At 44.9% G+C, this 22,986-nt stretch overlaps 1 protein-coding gene across 1 annotated transcript in view; it reads right to left on the reverse strand.

Annotated features, from left to right (window-relative positions):
• LOC126187869 (uncharacterized) overlaps window positions 1-22,986 on the reverse strand; it is a 1,070,755-nt gene that overhangs the window by 127,649 nt on the left and 920,120 nt on the right. Inside the window, exon 3 of the mRNA XM_049929241.1 lies at window positions 1,340-1,446. Coding sequence (XP_049785198.1) covers window positions 1,340-1,446 — 107 coding nt within the window. The remainder of the gene's footprint in view (window positions 1-1,339; window positions 1,447-22,986) is intronic.

A 22,986-nucleotide genomic window follows, 5' to 3' on the forward strand; every position in this document is an offset into this window, starting at 1 on the left:
AAGCTATAGGAAATGAAGGAAGACATACAATATGTAAAAGAACTAAGAGCGAAAAATAGGATAGGAAGACCAAAAACGAAGTGCTCAGATTAGAAACAGTATAAGGCAGTACTGTCGTCTTTCGCCCCTATTGTTCATTCTGCACATCGAAGAAGTCATTAAGGAAATAAAAGAAAGGTTCAAATGGATCAAATGGCTCTGAGCACTACGGGACTTAACATCTGAGGTCATCAGTCCCCTAGAACTTAGAACCACTTAAACCTAACTAACCTAAGGACATCACAAACATCTATGCCCGAGGCAGGATTCGAATCAGCGACCGTAGCAGTCGCGTGATTCCGGACTGAAGCGCCTAGAACCGCTCGCCCACAGCGGCCCGCTACAAAAGAAAGGTTCGAGAGTGGTACTAAAATTGTGGGTGAAATGTTATCAATGACAAGGTTCGCTGATTATATGCCTGTCCTCGGTGAAAGTGACGAAGAATTACAGTCGGCCTAGGTGGCCGAGCGGTTCTAGGCGCTACAGTCTGGTACCGCGCGACAGCTACGGTCGCAGGTTCGAATGCTGCCTCAGGCATGGATGTGTGTGATGTCCTTAGGTTAGTTAGGTTTAAGTACTTTTATGGTCTAGGGGACTGATGACCTCAGAAGTTAAGTCCCTTAGTGCTCAGAGCCATTTGTACCATTTTTAAGAATTACAGGATCTGTTGAATGAGAAAAGAATATGGAGTGAGAGTAAACCAAGAAAAGCAAAAGTAATGAGAAGTATCAGAAATGAGAATAGCAATAAAGTTAACATCAAAATTGATGGTCACGAAGTTCAGAAGTCTACTGGCATCAAATTTAGGCCTCAATTTGAGGATGCAATACGTTACAGTACGTTGTTGCACAGCATTTTAAGGCAGTGAATCATGGACGGTAGGAATATTGGAACAGTAGAGAATCGAAGCGTTTAAGATTTGCTGCTACAGAAGAATGGACTTATAAGAAATGAGGAAGTTCGCTGCAGAATCGGTGAAAAAAGAAACGTATGGAAAACACTTCCAAGAAGAAGGGACACGTTGAGAGGACATGTGTTGAGGCGTCAGCGAATAGCCTCCACGGTAATAGAGAAAGCTGTAGAGGGTAAGAACTGTAGAGGAGAACAGCAAATAACTGAGGTGCTAGTGCTATTCAGATTAAGAGGTTGAGGGAGGAAAGAAATTCGTGGTGGGCCGCGTCCAACCAGTCCTCCCGAGTGACTGGACTGTCGGTTCACCCGCAAGATGACCGAAAAACGGAGTTTCTGGTCTCCATGTTGAAACTTAACGGATGATGTAAGAGCTGGACAGACAACGTACCGTTGCGGTGAGGTACCACGTGGAGAGGGCGCGAGGCTGCAGAGTCGCCCCGGCCACCAGCTGGAAGTCGCAGTCGCTGGACCACGAGTGCCGCCTCTTGGCCTCGCCTGTGAACACAAAGATACGGCGCAGCGTTAGCGGCCTCTGGCTGGAACTGAGAGCTGCTGCACTCCTGTACTCATATTGGTTCTCCTTCTGTCACAAATTACAGGATCTTCTTTCCTTTCGGTCTGCTTCTCCCAAAGCTTCACTACTTCGGAAAGACACGGAATAAGGAGAAGAAAATTTTAATTTTAGGACATACTGCAAAACGGGTTGTAAACGGGTTGTCAGGGGACTAATAGTTTACACGTGATGTATGTCCATTTTATCTTGTCGGCATAGTAATAAGCGACAATGTCTACTTCACCTTTTTTCCCTTTTGGTTGTGTGAGATTTTCTTGTGGCAGTGTGTGGTCTGACTTGGTTGGCTTTAGTTGATCCATTGTTTAAGTGCTTATTTCGTTTTCGCTACTCCAGTGAGAAACTACTGAGTTTGAACGTCTGTATTTCCGAATTACTGGTCACACTGACACAGCCCGTGAATACGATCGTTTGCAGACACGTTAGGTATAGCTTACAAGTTACGTGAGCTATGCATTTGTGTGCGCCCCCATACTACTCAGTGGGCGTTCACGACGGTGATCCCCTCTCCCCCCACTACCGCCGCCCCCTCCCCTACCACACTGGCTGCACAGATACGGACTACACTATTTTGCAAGCACACTACTGGAGGTATTGAAGCTTTGGGCGCGAATAAAACTAGTCGTGCCTACATCTGCCAGAAAGTCTTCAAACGGTGCACCCTCCACCGAAGGGCGAAAGTTCCATTCTAGAAATAGTAATAACAATAAAATAATCAGCGGAAAAATGCTCCTACTGTAGCACAAAAAGACGAATATGCTCCTGTTCGTTAAAAGACTGACTGAAAAGCGGAGTACCAGCTGCCTCATTTTACCTTCCTCGGCAATGTTAAAAAATTTCCCTGAAATTCTGGCATGCGAAAAATTTGCGGTCTTTTTAACATGCAACTTGTCTCTCACTCCCACAACGCATCCCCCCCCTCCCCCAACAGTAACTTGCTCACGCCCACCAGTCTATTGGTGTAAATCGTTCGTACCTGTCCACTCCCACTTGCCCATCTCACTCACTCATTCAGCCCAACTCATTGTCAGAATCTGTTTCTGTCTCTCTAACCGTTACTGTCTCCTGAATCTGCCAGGAAGTTTCATATCAGCGCACACTTAGGTGCAGAGTGAAAATCTCATTCTGGAAACATCCCCCAGGCTGTGGCCAAGCCATGTCTCTGCAGTATCCTTTCTTCCAGGAGTGCTAGTTCTGCAGGTTCGCAAAAGAGCTTCTGTGAAGTTTGGAAGGTAGGAGACGGGGTACCGGCAGAATTAAAGCTGAGAGGACGGGTCGTGAGTCGTGCTTGGGTAGCTCAATTGGTAGAGCACTTGTCCACGAAAGACAAAGGTCCCTAGTGCAAGTCTCTGTCCGGCACACAGTTTTAATCTGCCAGGAAGTTTCGTTACTGTTTCTTGTCTTACAGCCACAGTTTACTTCTTTCTGCCCTACTACTATTCTCTTCTCTCGCGCTCACTGTCTCCCTCTTTACTGCTATCTTCTCATTCATTCCTTCCGACTGCTGCTGTCTCTTCTCACTGTCACTATCTCTTTTCCTCGTTGTCATTGTCATAGACTCTCTGGCTCTCACTCACTTCCACTTTCTCTTTATTCCTCACCATCGGCACTGACTCCTTCACCCTTTTCCTAATACTGTTCCATCACTATCAACTTTGTTCCACTGCCACTGGTCTGTCTCTCATACAGCCATTGGCTCCTTCGCTCTTTCTATACCACAACCACTGTCTACTATCTTCCAGTTTTTATTACTTTTTCATCTCTATTCCACTGCCGTCACTGTCTACTGTCTTCCAGTATTTATTACCCTTTCATCTCTTTCTCACTCCTACTCTCTCCTTGCATGCTAAAAATTTTGGGAATTATTTTTGAAAATACTGAGGGAGATAGAATGAAGCAGCTGGTATCCCACGTTTCAGTCAGTCTTTTAATAAATAGGAGCATATTTGTTTTTTTTTTTGTGCTCCGATAGGGGCACTTTTCTGCTCATTCCCCTCTTTTTCAGCCGGCCGGAGTGGCCGAGCGGTTAAAGGCGCTACAGTCTGGAACCGCACGACCGCTACGATCGCAGGTTCGAATCCTGCCTCGGGCATGGATGTGTGTGATGTCCTTAGGTTAGTTAGGTTTAAGTAGTTCTAAGTTCTAGGGGACTTATGACCACAGCAGTTGAGTCCCAAAGTGCTCAGAGCCATTTGAACCATTTTGAACCCTTCTTTTTCCTGCTATAGCAGGGCGTGTAACTCAAATGAAAAGAACTTTCTAGTCAGTAAACTCTTGATAGTTTATTTACGTGAAATTGAAATAACGTAAAACTATATAATTCTATTTGTCAGACCGGATTTTGTGTGCAAAAAAATTTTCATGTGCTTCAGTACTAGGGCTTCCAAAAACCCTTCCGATGATAACGGAGACACTTTACAGCATATTTCTCCGTGCTACGTCACTTTATAAATTACGTTTTCGTCTCAGCGAATTTTAAGTGTAAAAATAGATTAACTTTGAACCTCTACATATATGAAATGAATAGAGATATCAAGAAAATTTTCAATGTCGTTCGAGATCGGTGTCTTAGGTGTATATCGTAAAAATTACAGTCATTTGCTGTGCATAGCCTTCTTGGAAACCTCGGCTCGGTTTTGGTATTCAGAAAGCATGTTTTTGGGGTGTTTCTCAATCCTGGATAAACATTTTTGAAACGGGAATGTAACATTAAAATCTGAGCAATTTGCTGCAGTTATTTATTGTTTAGATTTCGCCTCACACCGGATTTTACGCATGTATTTTATGTATACAAGTACGGTAAATTATTTCGTAAAGGGATAAAAACATACAGAAAATTTTTAAGACTGTTCGAGAGCGGAACCCGTGGAATACATCGTAAAAATATCAGCCATTTGCAGTGCATAACCGTTTTGGAATCAGCGGCTCGGTTTTGGTACCCAAAAATCATATTTTTAGAGTTTTCTCAGGAATTGTCCGTGAACTAAATGGTGCCTGCAAAATACCCTTATTAAGGAGCGCAGTAGACCACATCTAACGGATTTGCTGCATTTGTCTATGCTGCAGGAACTGTGTGTAGTATTCAAACTGCGACTCTAAAAAAATGTTCAGATGTGTGTGAAATCTTATGGGACTTAACTGCTAAGGTCATCAGTCCCTAAGCTTACACACTACTTAGCCTAAATTATCCGAAGAACAAAGGACTCGAAACTCCGCCGGGATGAGCCGCACAGTCCATGACTGCAGCGCCTCCGACCGCTCGGATAATACCGCGCGGCAAACTGCGACTCTGTACTGTATGATAGTTACATTAAGACTGTCCCACTGTTGGGTACACAAATGGTTCCAAGCCCAAGGGCTATCCAAAGCACTTGAACCTACCTTTCAATCACCGGTAGAACCCTAGGTCTGAGGCCCGAAAAAATCGCGTTTTGTTCCCGGTGTTTTGGAAAATATTACGTAGCGCATGCTATTGCATGCATACCGATGATGGTAATAATAATAATAGTTTACGTTGTAACTGGTGTAGTTAAAAGAAGTTTCCAGCGTAAAATACAGTGTGCTGAGGTCTGTATTGAGATGTGGCAGTGTTAATACGTACATAACGATTAGGGCCGCCGTTATTTTGCGTCGTATGTCGTCTCACAAACACACCAACAGCTGGCTGGAGGGGAAGTAGCTGCGATGCTTATCTCGGCAAGTGACAGCGCCGACTGTAATGTAATGTCCGTTCTTGTAGCCTCTGCCGTTTCGTGGGAACCGCAGCAAACAGAGACAAGAAGCTAGAGGTCGTATGTACCGAGTAATACGACATGGCGTCTTTATCAAAGATCTCCGAGTACTACTTCGGACTGCATTTACGGCGCAAGGCCAGCGACCCGTGCTCGGGGATACGCGATAGGAAATCTCGCCGCCAGGGCCCCCAGAAAACACGGCAGACGCGGCTGGCCGGCGGCGGCATTAAATGTCGTGGTTTAGGGTTCCCGACCTCCCGCCGCCTGCGTGAGTCACCGACCTCGCGGAAGCCCGCCGGCTCCCGAGTGGCCCGATGCCCCGCGCAGGTAATCGCGCAGAGGCGACGGGGCGCCGCCGCGTCACAGCTCAATAGCCCAATCAGCTGCGCGACGTGGAGGCCACAAAGCACTCGCGCGCCGGCAGTAATAGCACACCAGTGTCCATTCAACGCTGTTTCGCCGTTCCTTCTCCGAAGCACATGTCTGTATATGCTTGCAGACGTTCTGCCGTGTTCCACAGTGGTCCCCAGCAGACATTTCCGACCTCACAAAGGATTAGACACAAAGGAATTACCTACCTTGAAACTTCCTGGCAGATTAAAACTGTGTGCCGGACCGAGACTCGAACTCGAGACCTTTGCCTTTCGCGGGCAAGTGCTCTACCGCCTGAGCTACCCAAGCACGACTCACGCCCCGTCCTCACAGCTTCAGTTCTGCCAGTACCTCGTCTCCTACCTTCCAAACTTCGCAGAAGCTCTGCTGCGAACCTCGCAGAACTCAGTCGGTAGAGCACTTGCCCGCGAAAGGCAAAGGTCCCGAGTTCGAGTCTCGGTCCTGAAAATGTCATTCTAGAAACAACCCCAAGGCTGTGGCTAAGCCATGTATCCGCAATATCCTTTCTTCTAGGAGTGCTAGTTCTGCAAGTTTCGCAGGAGAGTTTTTGCGAAGTTTGGAAGGTAGGAGACGAGGTACTGGCAGAATTGAAGCTGTGAGGACGGGGCGTGAGTCGTGCTTGGGTAGCTCAGTCGGTAGAGCACTTGCCCGCGAAAGGCGAAGGTCCCGAGTTCGAGTCTCGGTCCGGCACACAGTTTTAATCTGCCAAGAAGTCTCATATCAGCGCACACTCCGCTGTAGAGTGAAAATTTCATTCTAGAAACAACCCCAAGGCTGTGGCTAAGGCATGTCTCCGCAATATCCTTTCTCCACAGTTTTAATCTGCCAGAAAGTTTCATATCAGCGCACACTCCGCTGTAGAGTGAAAATTTCATTCTAAATTACCTAACTTGGCAGCGAGCGGACATTGACTGAAACCGGCGGGGAAAGATGAAAATTTGTGCCAGGCCAGGATTCGAACCTGGGACTCCTGTGTACTGGGCAGATGCTCTGACCACTTTGCCATCCATACGGATTCAGAAAATATCGTTCTTGTGAAACACAACTAGCTCTTTATACTCATGAAGTAATAAGTGCTATCGACAGGGGATGTCAAATTGATGCCATATTTTTTTATTTCCAGAAGGCTCTCGACACCGTTCCTCATAAGCGTCTTCTAATCAAACTGCGTGCCTACGGAGTATCGCCTCAGTTGTGCCACTGGATTCGTAATTTCCTGTCAGAAAGGTCACAGTTCGTAGTAATAGACGGAAAGTCATCGAGTAAAGCAGAAGTAATATCCGGCGTTCCCCAAGGAAGTGTTATAGGCCCTCTATTGTTCCTGATCTATTTTAACGACATAGGAGACAATCTGAGTAGCCATCTCAGATTGTTTGCAGATGATGCTGTCATTTACCGTCTAGTGAAGTCATCAGATGATCAAAACGACTGACAAAATGATTAGATAAGATATCTGTATGGTGCGAAAAGTGGCAGTTGACCCTGAATAATGAAAAGTGCGAATTTATTCACATGAGTACTGAAAGAAATCAGCTAAATTTCGATTACGCGATAAGTCACACAAATCTGAGGGCTGTAAATTCAACTAAATACTTAGTAATTACAATTACAAATAACCTAAATTAGAACGATCACATAGATAATATTGTGGGTAGAGCAAACCAAAGATTGCGATTCATTGGCAGAACACTTAGAAGGTGCAACAGGTCTACCAAAGAGACTGCTTACACTACGTTTGTCCGCCCTATTCTGGAGTACTGCTATGCGGTGTGGGATCCGCATCAGGTGAGACTGACGGATGACATCGAAAAAGTACAAAGAAGGGCAGCTCATTTTGTATCATCGCGAAATAGGGGGGATAGTGTCACAGACATGATACGTGAATTGGAGTGGCAATCATTAAAACAAAGGCGTTTTTCGTTGCGACGGGATCTTCTCATGAAATTTCAACCACCAATTTTCTCCTCCGATTGCGAAAATATTCTGTTGGCACCCACCTACATAGGGAGAAATGATCATCATGATAAAGTAAGAGAAATCAGGGTTCGCCCGGAAAAAATTAAGTGTTCGTTTTTCCCGCGTGCCGTTCGAGAGTGGAACGGCAGAGCGACAGCATAAAGGTGGTTCATTGAACCCTCTGCCAGACACTTTATTGTGAACAGCAGAGTAATCACGTAGATTTTGATGTAGATGCAGACGGACTACTGTAACGTGTAGTGCCCCTCGCCCATTATCCTCATTATTCGCAGTATTTAGGCGACTCGCGTCAGTTCGAGACTGGTCTGGATCTACACTGAAGAGATCATTGGTCTTAGTTATATATACGTGGCGTCCGAAAAGAACAGAGACCATTTATGATCCGGCAGCGCCATTTATTTCAATCAATGGACGCTCGCAGCCAAGGTTTGCAATTCGTTTGTGTCTTAATTCAAAATAGCTGCTGCATCATAAATGATGTTCTTTGGGACATGTCTGAAAGAACAGACACCACATGTATGCATTTTCCTTCAAACTTACTTTAATTTTCAAACGTAATCTCCTTGTAACTCCATACACAAACGAAACTGCGAGGACTAGCAGCTACGTCTCTACATGGTCGAGCCCGCGACTTACGAGGACATCTCTCGTAGCGTTGTACCAACTTTCCAAAACCCTCATCATTAGAGACAACCTCCTTTGCTAACTGAAAATTTTCTGCGCTGGACTGCAACCCTCTGCCTGCGCCAAAATATTGTCTTCATAGTCAGCGGTTCATTTGAGCAGAGATGAAAATTAGAGGGAGCCAAGTCCGGGCTGTATGGCGGGTGATCATGCATCTACATCTACATCTACATCTACATCCATACTCCGCAAGCCACCTGACGGTGTGTGGCGGAGGGTACCTTCAGTACCTCTATCGGTTCTCCCTTCTATTCCAGTCTCGTATTGTTCGTGGAAAGAAGGATTGTCGGTATGCCTCTGTGTGGGCTCTAATCTCTCTGATTTTATCCTCATGGTCTCTTCGCGAGATATACGTAGGAGGGAGCAATATACTGCTTGACTCTTCGGTGAAGGTATGTTCTCGAAACTTTGACAAAAGCCCGTACCGAGCTACTGAGCGTCTCTCCTGCAGAGTCTTCCACTGGAGTTTATCTATCATCTCCGTAACGCTTTCGCGATTACTAAATGATCCTGTAACGAAGCGCGCTGCTCTCCGTTGGATCTTCTCTATGTCTTGTATCAACCCTATCTGGTACGGATCCCACACTGCTGAGCAGTATTCAAGCAGTGGGCGAACAAGCGTACTGTAACCTACTTCCTTTGTTTTCGGATTGCATTTCCTTAGGATTCTTCCAATGAATCTCAGTCTGGCATCTGCTTTACCGACAATCAACATTATATGATCATTCCATTTTAAATCACTCCTAATGCGTACTCCCAGATAATTTATGGTATTAACTGCTTCCAGTTGCTGACCTGCTATTTTGTAGCTAAATGATAAAGGATCTATCTTTCTGTGTATTCGCAGCACATTACACTTGTCTACATTGAGATTCAATTGCCATTCCCTGCACCATGCGTCAATTCGCTGCAGATCCTCCTGCATTTCAGTACAATTTTCCATTGTTACAACCTCTCGATACACCACAGCATCATCTGCAAAAAGCCTCAGTGAACTTCCGATGTCATCCACCAGGTCATTTATGTATATTGTGAACAGCAACGGTCCTATGACACTCCCCTGCGGCACACCTGATATCACTCTTACTTCGGAAGACTTCTCTCCATTGAGAATAACATGCTGCGTCCTGTTATCTAGGAACTCCTCAATCCAATCACACAATTGGTCTGATAGTCCATATGCTCTTACTTTGTTCAATAAACGACTGTGGGGAACTGTATCGAACGCCTTGCGGAAGTCAAGAAACACGGCATCTACCTGTGAACCCGTGTCTATGGCCCTCTGAGTCTCGTGGACGAATAGCGCGAGCTGGGTTTCACATGACCGTCTTTTTCGAAACCCATGCTGATTCCTACAGAGTAGATTTCTAGTCTCCAGAAAAGTCATTATACTCGAACACAATACGTGTTCCAAAATTCTACAAGTGATCGACGTTAGAGATATAGGTCTATAGTTCTGCACATCTGTTCGACGTCCCTTCTTGAAAACGGGGATGACCTGTGCCCTTTTCCAATCCTTTGGAACGCTACGCTCTTCTAGAGACCTACGATACACCGCTGCAAGAAGGGGGGCAAGTTCCTTCGCGTACTCTGTGTAAAATTGAACTGGTATCCCATCAGGTCCAGAGGCCTTTCCTCTTTTGAGCGATTTTAATTGTTTCTCTATCCCTCTGTCGTCTATTTCGATATCTACCATTTTGTCATCTGTGCGACAACACTTCCGATAGCAAACGCTGCAGGAGCGTCCTCATTGCCCCATGTCGCAAAACCCGTCAAAATATACATGGAAACGTTGAAAGGAGAAGACCTATCCAATCCGCCATATTCTCCACACGTTGCTCTCTCTGACTACCACCTTCTTCGATCAGTGGCATACAATATGGCTGATCAGCAGTTCCGATCATATGAACAAGCGTAAAATTGAACCGATTCATGGATCCCCACAAAAGACGTCCAGTTCCTCCGCCACGGGATTCGTATGCTATCCGAAAGATGGGAGAATGTAGTGGCTAACGATGGGCAATACTATGAATCATAATTTTTTTGTAAGTTTTTCACAATAAAGCCCCGAACTTCGAGAAAAAACGGCAGAAGCAAAGTTGTAGACCTGGTAGTAACATTCGTCTGTGGATCACTTTGACAAGGATACTGAAGTTATCATGTTGTTACACTTGAACGACAAAGAAGAATGTAATTCGTGTGTTCAGCCATTAATATACTTACAGATCTGGTTTGACAAGAACTGGGCGGGGCCCAGAACTTGCTTTGATTGATTTAGGGAAAACACCAAAACCTAAATCAAAATGGCCGGATGGAGACTGGAGCCCCCGTTTTCTCGAATACAAGGACAATAGATTTAAAATACGAGGGGCGTTCGAGCGTTCAGTAAGTAACGAAGTAACGCAGCTCTTTTTTTCTGAAAGCGCGTTGGTTTTATTTAGGATTCCAATACACCAAATTATTCCCGCTCTTTTGCCTACAAAAAACTGTTTTTCAACATAATCTCTCTTCAATGCGACGGCCTTGCGCCATCTTACAGCGAGAGCCTGTATGGCTGCATGGTACCGCTCTGCTGGTCCAACGTCGGAGCCGACGGTCAACGTCTTGCTTCATCAATAAACTCACCATCGTCCACGTACTGCTTTCTGCGGAATGTATCCTTCATTGGGCCAAACAAATGGAAATCAGAAGGTGCGAGATCCGGGCCGTAGAATGGACGAGGAGGAACAGTCAAGTGAAGTTCTGTGAGCTACTCTCGGGTGCGCAGACTTCGTGAGGCCTCGCGTTGTCATGAAGAAGGAGAAGTCCGTTTGCATTTTTGTGGCGACGAACACGCTGAAGTCGTTTCTGCAATTTCCTTGCGATAGCACAGTACACTTCAGAGTTGGTCGCAGCGCCGGCCGGAGTGGCCGAGCGGTTCTAGGCGCTACAGCCTAGAACCGCGCGACGGCTACGGTCGCAGGTTCGAATCCTGCCTCGGGCATGGATGTGTGTCATGTCCTTAGGTTAGTTAGGTTTAAGTAGTTCTAAGTTCTAGGGGACTGATGACCTCAGAAATTAAGTCCCATAGTGCTCACAGCCAGTTTTAGTCGGTCGTAGCACCATGAGGAAGGACATAAAAGATAATAACCTTTCCAGAGTCGCAGAAGACCGTCGCCATTTTACCAGCCGAGTGTGCGACTTTGAACTTTTTCTTCGAAGGAGTGGTGGTGTGACGCCACTCCATGGGTTGCCGTTATGTTAACTGTTCGAAGCGATGAACCCATGTCATAAAGCCTGTGACGATTTTCGTCAAAACATTGTTACGACCAGCCTCGCAATGCGCAAGCAGTTCCGCTCAGAAGGTCCTTGGTTGATATTTATGTTCTTCTATTAAACAACTTGCTGCGATGATGAGAGACGCCTCGCCCAAAGTTCATCGTGGATATGTTCACTACCAGTTCTCCGTAAACATTCGGGAAGCGCCTGTGAATATCTGCGATGCTCTCGCTTTTGTCAAAAGGAACTCAATGACAGCTCTGCGCTTGTAACGCACCTCCGTTATAGGCGCCATTTTGAATACTGCGTATAGCGCCACCACCTATGTTTAACGCCGATGCGATGGGCGAATCTTACAGTATACATTCTTGAATAACGCTACCTTATTCAGCAGTTGTCGTCGGTGTTCTTACGGATCTTGCACCGTCCACCGCCACCCGCCGCCGTCATAGGTATAACATCTCGTTTTGTTAGGATATTTTACTCCGATTGCTCTTAAATCTCCGTTGGAAGAAAATGCTCCAAAATTTTGTCGACATAATGAGTGTCGATTTAATGTGCGACCGACAATTGTTGGTTGGTCGTTGGTCAGTAAGGACTTGCTACTTCTCCATAATGGATCGCACACGTGCTTAACTGGATTTAAGTGGGAGGAACGGGCAGGACAGTCCATTCGCGGAAAATAGTCCCGTTTTAAGAGCTCTTGAACCTGCGCTGTTAGATGTGGTCGTGCACTGTCATCTATACACACGAAGTCAGGGCCGAATGCACTTGGGGAAGGAATGCAACGTCACAATAAAGTATTGTACGTCCATGCAGCATTATGCCTCCCAAAACCATGAGAACTGGTCCACCAAGACGACCTTGATAGACAATGAAATGATAATTAAATCAAGACCCTAAGCTGCCGACAGGCGTTGATGTACATCAACGGGGACAGTTGAAAAAATGTGTGCCCCGACCGGGACTCGAACCCAGGATCTCCTGCTTACATGGCAGACCCTCTATCCATTTTTTTTTAGATGATCACATTTTGCTCTATATTGTTCGTTGAATTTGTTCCAGGCGGACGTCCGATGGCACCCTCACAGGTTCTTCGTTGATCCGTTCACTCAGTTTTTTTATTACAGAGGGTAGCTAACTCTCTGACCGAACGGCTGGGATGACGAAATTAGAAATTGCGGACACAGCTGTTAAGGTTAATAAGGCGTTGTCTGTTTAAAATAGTTCTAATAATGTGGTTTATCACGAGAGACGTATTTTAAAGGGTCTCAATACCAAGTTAGAGAAGGAGAAAGCAATGGTCATTCGTGCTGACAAGGGGAACACGTCAGTTCTTATATATGACGATCATTACATTAAGAAAACAGAAGAATTTTTTGCAGAAAACGATATTATAGAAATTCACAAAGATCCAACTGATAAGTTTCAGACTAATTTGCGGCGAAAGATTGATAGCACCCAGTTTCTTCTTAACGATTATGAAAAGAATCGCTCAAAATAATGAATGTAAAACTTCCCCAGCGCAGATCTCAAGTTAAGATCCACAAAGATGGAAATCCGGTTCGTCAGATTGTTAACAATACGTCATCACCATGCTATAAATTAATTAAGTTCCTTAATAATAAACTTAAATCAGTTTACACGTTCAATAATTATTTTGGGGTCAAAAACAGTGCTGAGCTAGCGAATGTAATTAAGGATATACATATACCAAATAGGCGACATTAGTATACTTCGATGTAAAAAAAATTTTACAGTAATGTCCCAGTAAAAGGAATTATTGACATTATTAGACGCAATCTCCTCTCCCACAACGAGATTAGCACTGCAGAGTGTACAGAACTAATTGAACTCCTAGATTTTGTCTTAGCTTACAATCTTTTTTACCTTTAATGACAAAATTTATTATCAAAAGGACCGGCTTGGGATGGGTAATAGCCCAGCTGGCACTTTAGCAGACATTTTTATCAATGATTTAGAATGTAAATTTTTTGCCAAGTATCCACAACTAAAACATAAAACGATTTATTACAAACGGTATGTCCATGAAATTTTATTACTGATAGAAGGTGACACCAGTGAGGTAAACACATTCGCCCAAGCAATAGGTAGCATGCACCCCAAAATAACTTTTACCACTGAAACAGAAGAAGATAGCGCCATTAACTACCATGATCTCACTATTAAGAAAGTTAATAACAAACAGAAGTTTTCGATTTTTAGGAAACCAACTTGTACAGACAGTATCATCAATGCTAGTTCATGCCATCCTTCCCGATACAAAAAAACTTTTTTCACTGCCATCTGAGCCACCGAGGGCACAGAGGATAGTGCAACTGCAGGGATTTATCCCTTGCACGCTCCCCGTGATACCCATATTCCCAACTTAGTGTTCACACACTACACTCGTAGTGCCCCTGCCCATTACACTCATTACTCGCATTAGACAACTTTACCGAGTTCCGTAAGAGTTCGGGCAATGCATGTGCATCCGCACAGAAGACGGTCAATGGCCGGTTAGTCTTAACTATACGAAGATGGTATCTGTTCTTTCGTACTTAAGGACTACAATTGCAAATAACCTAAATTGGAACGATCACATAGATAATATTGTGAGTAGAGCAAACCAAAGAATGTGATTCATTGGCAGAACACTTAGAAGGTGCAACAAGTCTACTAAAGAGACTGCGCCGGCCGCGGTGGTCTCGCGGTTCTAGGCGCTCAGTCCAGAACCGCGCGACTGCTACGGTCGCAGGTTCGAATCCTGCCTCGGGCATGGATGTGTGTGATGTCCTTAGGTTAGTTAGGTTTAAGTACTTCTAAGTTCTAGGGGACTGATGGCCACAGATGTTAAGTCCCATAGTGCTCAGAGACATTTGACTAAAGAGACTGCTTACACCACGATGGTCCGCCCTATTCTGGAGTACTGCTGTGCCATGTGGGATCCGCATCAGGTGGGACTGACGAATGACATTGAAAAAGTACAAAGAAGGCAGCTCGTTTTGTACTATCCCGAAATAGGGGAGATAGTGTCACAGACATGCCACCTTAATTGGAGTAGCAATCATTAAGACAAAAGCGTTTTTCGTTGTGACAGGATCTTCTCATGAAATTTCAATCACCAGTTTTCTCCTCCGACTGCGAAAACATTCTGTTGGCACACAACATCATAGGGAGAAATGATCATCACGAAAAATTAAGAGAAATCAGGGCTCTCACAGAAATATTTAAGTACTCGTTTTTACCGCGCGCCGTTCGAGAGGGGAGCGGTAGAGAGAGAGAGAGCTTGAAGGTGGTTCACTGAACCTTCTGCCAGGCACTTTATTGTGAATAGCAAAGTATCATGTAGATGTAGATCTTCATATTGATAGACAATGTTCCGCATCAGGTGGGACTGACGGATGACATTGAAAAAGTACAAAGAAGGCAGCTCGTTTTGTACTATCCCGAAATAGGGGAGATAGCGTCACAGACATGACACCTTAATTGGAGTGGCAATCATTAAGACAAAAGCGTTTTTCGTTGTGACGGGATATTCTCATGAAATTCCCACCTCTTGCCATATGAGGATACGCCCAAAATTGTCGATGATGATGGTTTTGGTGACACCGGTGTTGTAGTGGGGAATGGGGAGGGGGGGAGGTATAATGCTGCGCCGGCGAACTGACCTCAAAATATCTGAACATGGTACAATCAACGGTCAACGTTACTGTGGCACTGTGCTCGTTTCTCATGTGCGTCTTCCCAACGTTGCGTTCTGCCCTGACTTAGTTTTTATAGATGACAATGAAGGACCGCAGAGAAGCAGGGGTGGAGGAGCTCTTAAAACGATAGGATATTCGGCGAATGGACTGACCTGCCCGTTCCCCCGGCTTAAGTCACATTGAGAACGAGTGGGATGCTATGGTAAGATATATCGCACACGTCCACATGCGTCAACGACCATTCAGCACCTGTCAACCACGATGATGGAGGAATAGAACGCCCTGGCGCAAAAACTTGTTGCCAACCTTATCGTTGTGGCCTGTGTGGAAGCAGGCATTGGCGTCTGTGATGATCACACACACAGACAGACAGACACACACACACACACACACACACACACACACACACACACACACACACACACACACACTATTAACAACCACATCCCGCCTTTTGTAATGCCCAAAGACCATCATGAATCGCGTTGCTTTCAGTGTAATTATGGTCTTCCAATAAAAGCGTTATTACTGTTCGTGTCAGTGTGTATTTATTTCATTTAACTTCTATTCTATACTGTATCAGGTCTTTCTGTGTATGGTCCAAGTTTCATCGAGCTATGTTACACGGCAGTGACATCATGCGCAAGCTACTTTCGTCCTTAGGTTTTGCACAATAGTGCATTCATCAGCTGATAACCTAAGAAAACTGCCACAACCACTTTACCTCGCCACCGACACAGGAGGAAAATGCCTCTGCTTCCTACAAGCTGGAGGCCCTCACCGTATGCAGCGACCAAGACCGCGTTCGTTAACTGGACTGTCTCGCGCGGCGCTCAGACAATGGGCTGCGACGTTGCTTATCAACACCGCCGCCGACAATGGACAGCGTTCTGAGCGCGGACCTCGACGTCGAGGAATGCGAATTACCGCCTTTATCTGCGGCAGTCGCCGGGGAAAGCACTTGGCGCTGTTTCTCTCCGACCAGCCGTGCAGGGCAGGGAATGCGCAAGCGCCGGAACAGTAGCCACGGCGGCGAGTCGTACTTTTGTGTGGAGGTCCTTGCACATTAAAACCTGAGCTGATTACTACCTAGCATAAGTACACCAGCGCAAAATCGCACAGACGTTTATATCTACGTTTTGGACAATAATGTCAGTATCTTACATAGCCTTTTCTAGCTAATATTGAGCTTTGTATTCGTTAGTTACTACGGACGATAATAGAGGTTTCCGATCTCAACGTGTTAGTCTCCTGCTAGCCCTTTTGGGAATTTCCAAGAATGATTGCTTATCGAAGTCGCGGGGTCCAAACGATGCATATCGAACGTGCGATTGTAAATCGATCATGCGACTATGGTGGCGGGCGTTATGAGTATGTTTACGGTGGTCACTACAGCAACGACGAAAGAAGAGCGTTACAAAAATACTTGTAATTACAAAGGTCATAATCATGTGAATGTCCATGTGATGTGTACGCTACGGGAACAATTCCCTTTTGGCCATAGCCTGCGTAAACTCTGCCAATATCACGCAAAAATATGGGTAGAGTGTCACTTGCATTAACTTTTCCTTGCAAACGCAACTTGTGGAAATAGAGGTACTGAAACAAGTATAGTTCGTCTCTTTGTCCTGGACGCCCTTCTCTTTTAATGGAAGACTTCACAAGATTTGCATAGCCGCTCGATGTTCTGCGTGTGCACACTAGGGCTACCCGAAGACACGAACTCTACAGAGTAGTTGATGAACTCGTGGTCGAATCCTTCTGCTTTGAGTGTCCTGCAGGACTGAAACCCGTCTGTAATGATTTTAATACCAGGCAGTATGCAGTGCTTTATCAGACCCACTAAAGTGACCTTGTCTCGAGGCAATACTCTCACAACGAAACACTTCCGGGACTCTCGTTCTATCCCACCGTATTCCCAAATATGATCGATTTCACTCTTTGAAGGTCGTCCACTCTCCTTCTTCCTTCTTGCTGTGTGAGATTCGTCCACTTCAACAACCTTACTCGGTCCTAGTGCGACTAGAGCACGCGTACGGGATAACCATCTTTTTCGCCGAAAATCAAACTCTTTATATTTTTAGTTTCAATCACTTAAATGAGAGTCCGCAGCTCGTGGTCGTGCCGCAGCGTTCTCGCTTCCCACGCCCGGGTTCCCGGGTTCGATTCCCGGCGGGGTCAGGGATTTTCTCTGCCTCGTGATGACTGGGTGTTGTGTGATGTCCTTAGGTTAGTTAGGTTTAAGTAGTTCTAAGTTCTGGGGGACTGATGACCATAGATGTTAAGTCCCATAGTGCTCAGAGCCATTTGAACTTAAATGAGAGATACAGTTATTAATAATAATCTGTCTGAGTATACATTGCTCTGCAAAACCCGAAATATTCACCCATGGTAGTGGCAGATAAGTAAGTTTCCGATGCTGTTACTTGCTACGTGCAGTCTCGAATCCAGCAAGGTAGAAGAATTACGCTGGTACGGATGGATAATTTGGAAGAGTCGAACCGTGTAATCTTCCTAATACTCGTTCGTTTTCCGCAATGAAATTGTGACGGTATTTCAGCATCGAAACTCTTCTTACAAAGTTTACACACTTCGCACCACCACGATCTACGCGGTCCTTCCTTTCCTCGTCCGGTAGTACTCCGTATTTGCTACAAAAAGTGAAACAATTTTTTACGCTGGATAAGAATGGAATTAGATTTTTCCATGTGAGAGAATCTGCAGAAGAAACGTCAAGAACGCCAGGCATCCCATTCACTACCGACATAAATCGTCTGGGTTTCCCTAGCGACTCACAAATAATTCGTGGAGGTATGTAACTTAGAGCAACTAAGGGAACGACGGAAAACAGATAAAAATGTCGATCACAAATAATTGATCATAACGCCCGCCACCAGTTGCATGATCGCTCTACAATCGTACGTTCGATATGTATCGTTTGGACCCCGCGACTTCGATAGGTAATCATTCTTGGAAATTACCCGCATTTGTGTTAAGGAACACACTGAGGAGCCAAAACAATAAAACTCCTGCTTAATAACGTGTTGGTTCAAATCTGGAACGCTATACAACAGCGATTCTGCGTGGGATCGAGTGGACCAGTCACTGGTACGTTTCGGGAGGTATGTGGTCCAGGTTACGAAATTCCCGTAAGTTATGGGTCGCCGGTTTATGGGCACAGTACTGACGACCGACAGCGTCCCACATGTATTCCAGCGGGCTCAGATCGGATTAATTTGGTGGTCTTAAGTTCACTATCATGTTCCTCAAATCACGGTAACACGATTCTGGCCTTGCGAAGTGGACAGTTGCCCTGCAGGACCCGGCCGCTGTGGCCGAGCGGTTCTAGGCGCTTCAGTCCGGAACCGCGCGATCTCTACGGTCGCAGGTTCGAATCCTGCCTCGGGCATGGATATGCATGTTCTACTTAGGTTAGTTGGGTTTACGTAGTTCTAAGTCTGGGGGACTGATGATCTCAGGTGTTGAGTGCCATAGTGCTCAGAGCCATTTTGAGCCCTGCAGGAGGTGCCATCGCCGTCCGGGAAGACATCAGGCATGAAGGGATGCAGGTGGTCCACAACAATGTTCACGCAGTCCACAACTGTAATGGTGTCTTCGACTACTAAGACAGGTCCCATGGTAGTCCAGATGAATGTCGCCCATAGCATAACACTGCCCCCACTGGGCTGCGTCCTTGGCGTAGTGCCTGTTCCGTCTGATCCGACCAGGCGACACACTGCCAGTGATGGAAGGCCCCATCTCCGTGGTGCCGTCCCAGGTGCAATGTAACTGACGGCCTCGTGGTTCAGTATGGGAACACGTAGCGGTCGTCTGTTGTGAAGCCCCGTACTCTACAAAGTGCCCCGAATAGTGTGCTCCAAATCACTTGTGCCTGCGCCGGCATTCTACCAGATATGCCACAGATCGCCACCTACCCTCCTTTACAGAGAGGACAAGGTTCCTGCTGCCACGTTGTATGATAAGATGTAGACATCCAAAAACACCTTGTTGCTAACTGATAGTTTCACCTTGAAACGTCCCCTTAGAAAAATTAATGAATTACTGTGCTGATAAACCTCTTACATTATTTGATTTTCAAACAGCTGAGCAGAACTGAACGTACTCAGACATTTCGCTCTTTACCTACTCTGATCAAGACCAAACTGACACACAATATTTTTAGTGCAACGCAATCTGACTTTCAATAATCCCTACAAAAGAATGGCCCTGAATAACAATAACCTATACCTTTCATGAATCACTTACCTCACAAAAATCTTCGTTACTCGAACTACTGCAATACAACGAGCGCCAATACTGCCAACTAAATAAGAGATTCAAACTACTGAAGGCACTAACTACTGATAGGCATAGTTAGCAAATGAAAGATTTTGATAGGGAACAAACAATGTATTTACCTTAATAGTGTTCAAAAGTCATAATATATATAGCAATTCATGACATCCAGTCTTACAAATTTACTGTCTCTGATGGACACACGTCCAGATCATCCGCTCTCAAAACTCCGCCATCTCTCTCCCCACATCCACCACTGCTGGCGGCTCAACTCCAACTGCGCAACGCTACGCGCTGTTAACAGCCATCTGCCCAACACTACAATAGCATATACTCCAACAATGCAAACCAACCGCAGCCTTCACACAGCACAGTCAGTGATTTTCGTACAGAGCGCTACGTGGCGTTACCAACATAAAAACCTAAACAGCCTACTTACAACCTTCCTTCAAGCACTTTCCGTGGAGGCTGAAGACAGTAGTGCGCGAACAGCAGATCAGCTTCACTGTTACCGAGATGCTCATTCCCAGTCATCGGTCCGTAACAATGTGGCCTTTGTGAAACTCGCTTATGTCAGTGGTTGCCTTACTTTCTGTCCCGTATCGCTGCTAGTGTGATTGCCCGTTCGTCTATGTTCCGCTTATATACCTTCCTTACCGCATCACCTGCCCGAACCGTACTCAGGAGTCTTTCAGTCTCCCGAAGGGTAGTGTTCAAAACGTTTCGTCCCACCAGTGTAGCGTCGGGCATGCGAACCAAAGTAATCGCCGTTCCTCTGTGTGGCACTCATTATGGCATGACCAGATTTGTTGGACACCACACTCAGAGGACATGGCTGCCAGCAGACAGAGGTGGCTTCCGAACAAGTACACAATGCTGCCAGAGTGTTTTCCAGAACACGACTTGAATTTCTATGATAGGCATTTATTTTTTGGTAAGGCTCACATGCTCCTTAACTACATATAACGCTTGTTATATAAAAAAAAACCTAACAGAATCACTGTAATTTGTTAAGCCATTTTACGCATATACGTTCATTTCTCTCTGGCAAAACTTATTTTAATACGTAAACGGTCATATTTGTTATATTTTCACTTTCCCCAGAGGCAAAGAAATTTTCTCATGCCATTTCTTTCTTCCTTTTCAGTTTCTCAGATTGGCGCATTCACTTTGTTTCCTGAAAATGGTAAATATTTATCTCTCTCCCCTCACCCCCCCTATTTTCGTTTGAATTGGTAATATGGACTTTATACTTACACAAGAGAGAGTTTCTGTAGCCTATTGTTGCTTTATAAGCAAGTAGTGACTTAAGCCATTCTCGACGCTGCACAGCGGAGAAGTATCTCATTCTGTTGTTCAGTCTTGATGAAATTGTATGTGTGTGCAGTATAATTCATAGAGAAATGTATAAAATGAAGCAAAGTATTCAAGTAAAATGACAATAACTCGTTTCTCGGCGAGAAAGTATTTTCGGTTGATTGTAAAAAAACTGTGTAGTAAACAGTGTGAAGTAAGAGTAATTGCAGAGAATTCATTTAGCTTTCAGCAGAATGTCGGAACAGAAAAACACAAGCGCGAAGTTCAACGAATTGAAACTGGAAAAACACCACAGCAAATACTGCTAGGGGAAACCCGCCATTCTTGTTTGCCATTTTCTAATGTGTGTGTGTGAAATCTTATGGGACTTAACTGCTAAGGTCATCAGTACCTAAGCTTACACACTACTTAACCTAAATTATCCTAAGGACAAACACACACATCCATGCCCGAGGGAGGACTCGAACCTCCGCCGGCACCAGCCGCACAGTCCATGACTGCAGCGCCTTAGACCGCTCGGCTAATCCTGGGCGGCCTATCATTCTCTGAACAGCATTGTACAGCTTTCTTTTGTGCTGACATTCCCTTAAGTGAACTGAACTATCCAAAATTTCGTGAATTCTTAAAAAAAATACACAGGCAAAGCTCTTCTATTTTCTTACACATTAAGAAAAGACTTCATCAGTCGAAGCTATGAAAAAAGAACGCAACAAATCAGACAAAGGGTGGTCAATAAAAAAAAATGTGGGCATCAATTGATGGAACAACAAACTCTAAGGCAAGAAATACTACAAATGTAATTGCGGGAATTTTGGAAGAACATTGTCCTGGCGAAAAGTTTCTAATAAACTGAACGTTTAGAAAAAGAAATTTTGCACCATTAGTAAACTGTTCGACAGATTTATTGATACCGTGGAGCCCGAAGGCGTTAAAAACGATAATTTTCTACTCTTCGTAACGGATGCTGCACATTATATGACGCAAGATCCTGATTCACTAAAAGCATTATACAGTAAAGTGGTGCCTGTGACTAGTTTAGCTGATGCCTTACACAGAATTGTAGAAGCTATTTATAATAAATTCAGTAATACTGACAAATTTATTGGGGGTCAAGGAGGTATTTTTCTGATATTTTATGCGTAATCGTTAATAACTGAGGCGAACAAAGTTGTTTTTCTTATAATTTTAGAAAGGTCCTGTTTAATTGAGTTCTAGGCGCGTCAGTCTGGAACCGCGTGACCGCTACGGTCGCAGGTTCGAATCCTGCCTGGGGCATGGATGTGTATGATGTCCTTAGTTAGGTTTAAGTAATTCTAAGTTCTAGGGGACTGATGACCACAGATGTTAAGTCCCATAGTGCTCAGAGCCATTTGAACCATTTTTTTGTTTAACTGAATAGTTGTTCAACATTTAGATACTTCTTTGTTTCTTACTTTCGGTTTGTAGTAAATTTTCAATCTTTTCAATTTCTAAAATAACCTTTCCTTCTTTCTTTAGGTTCTGTGGGACGCAGAGGACGCTCGCGCGGAGTTCCGGACCCTTAGTGTTTGTAGATTGTTTCGTGACATTGCGAAACAAGTATTTACTCGCGCGCGCGGTTTCTGAAATTTTAAGAAGAAGGCTACACTATCTGGCGATGCTGGACAGTTTTTACTGCGAAATATTGTGGAGGTACAAAAAAAATCCGACGATACGCCCGAGAAGCGTATTTAAAACCAGTGCGTCGGGAAAGCCTTAAGGAACATATTATTAATATTATTTATTTTACGATGTGCCTCACAAACAAAAGTCTGATTTAACGTACCGCTGTAAGAGAGCTCAAGCTGCGAAAATAACTCACACTCTGTAAATGTCGCAGCAGTCTCATAACAAAACTACGACATGCGAGCACAGCCGCGTGTAGCAACTAGTAGACCTGGAACACTACACTGTCCAGCCACATTAATGCGACCACCTGTCAAAAGCCTAAATAACCACCTTTTGCAGGGCGGACCGCTGCGAGATGCTCAGGGAGAGTCAGTGAGGTTCTGGAAGGTACCGACAGGGATGAGGAGCCATGCCGACTCAATCTTCAACCACTCGATAGAGGTGGTCCCAT

The sequence above is a fragment of the Schistocerca cancellata genome, chromosome 1, assembly GCF_023864275.1.
Source record: "Schistocerca cancellata isolate TAMUIC-IGC-003103 chromosome 1, iqSchCanc2.1, whole genome shotgun sequence".
NCBI classification, from domain to species: Eukaryota; Metazoa; Arthropoda; class Insecta; order Orthoptera; family Acrididae; genus Schistocerca; species Schistocerca cancellata.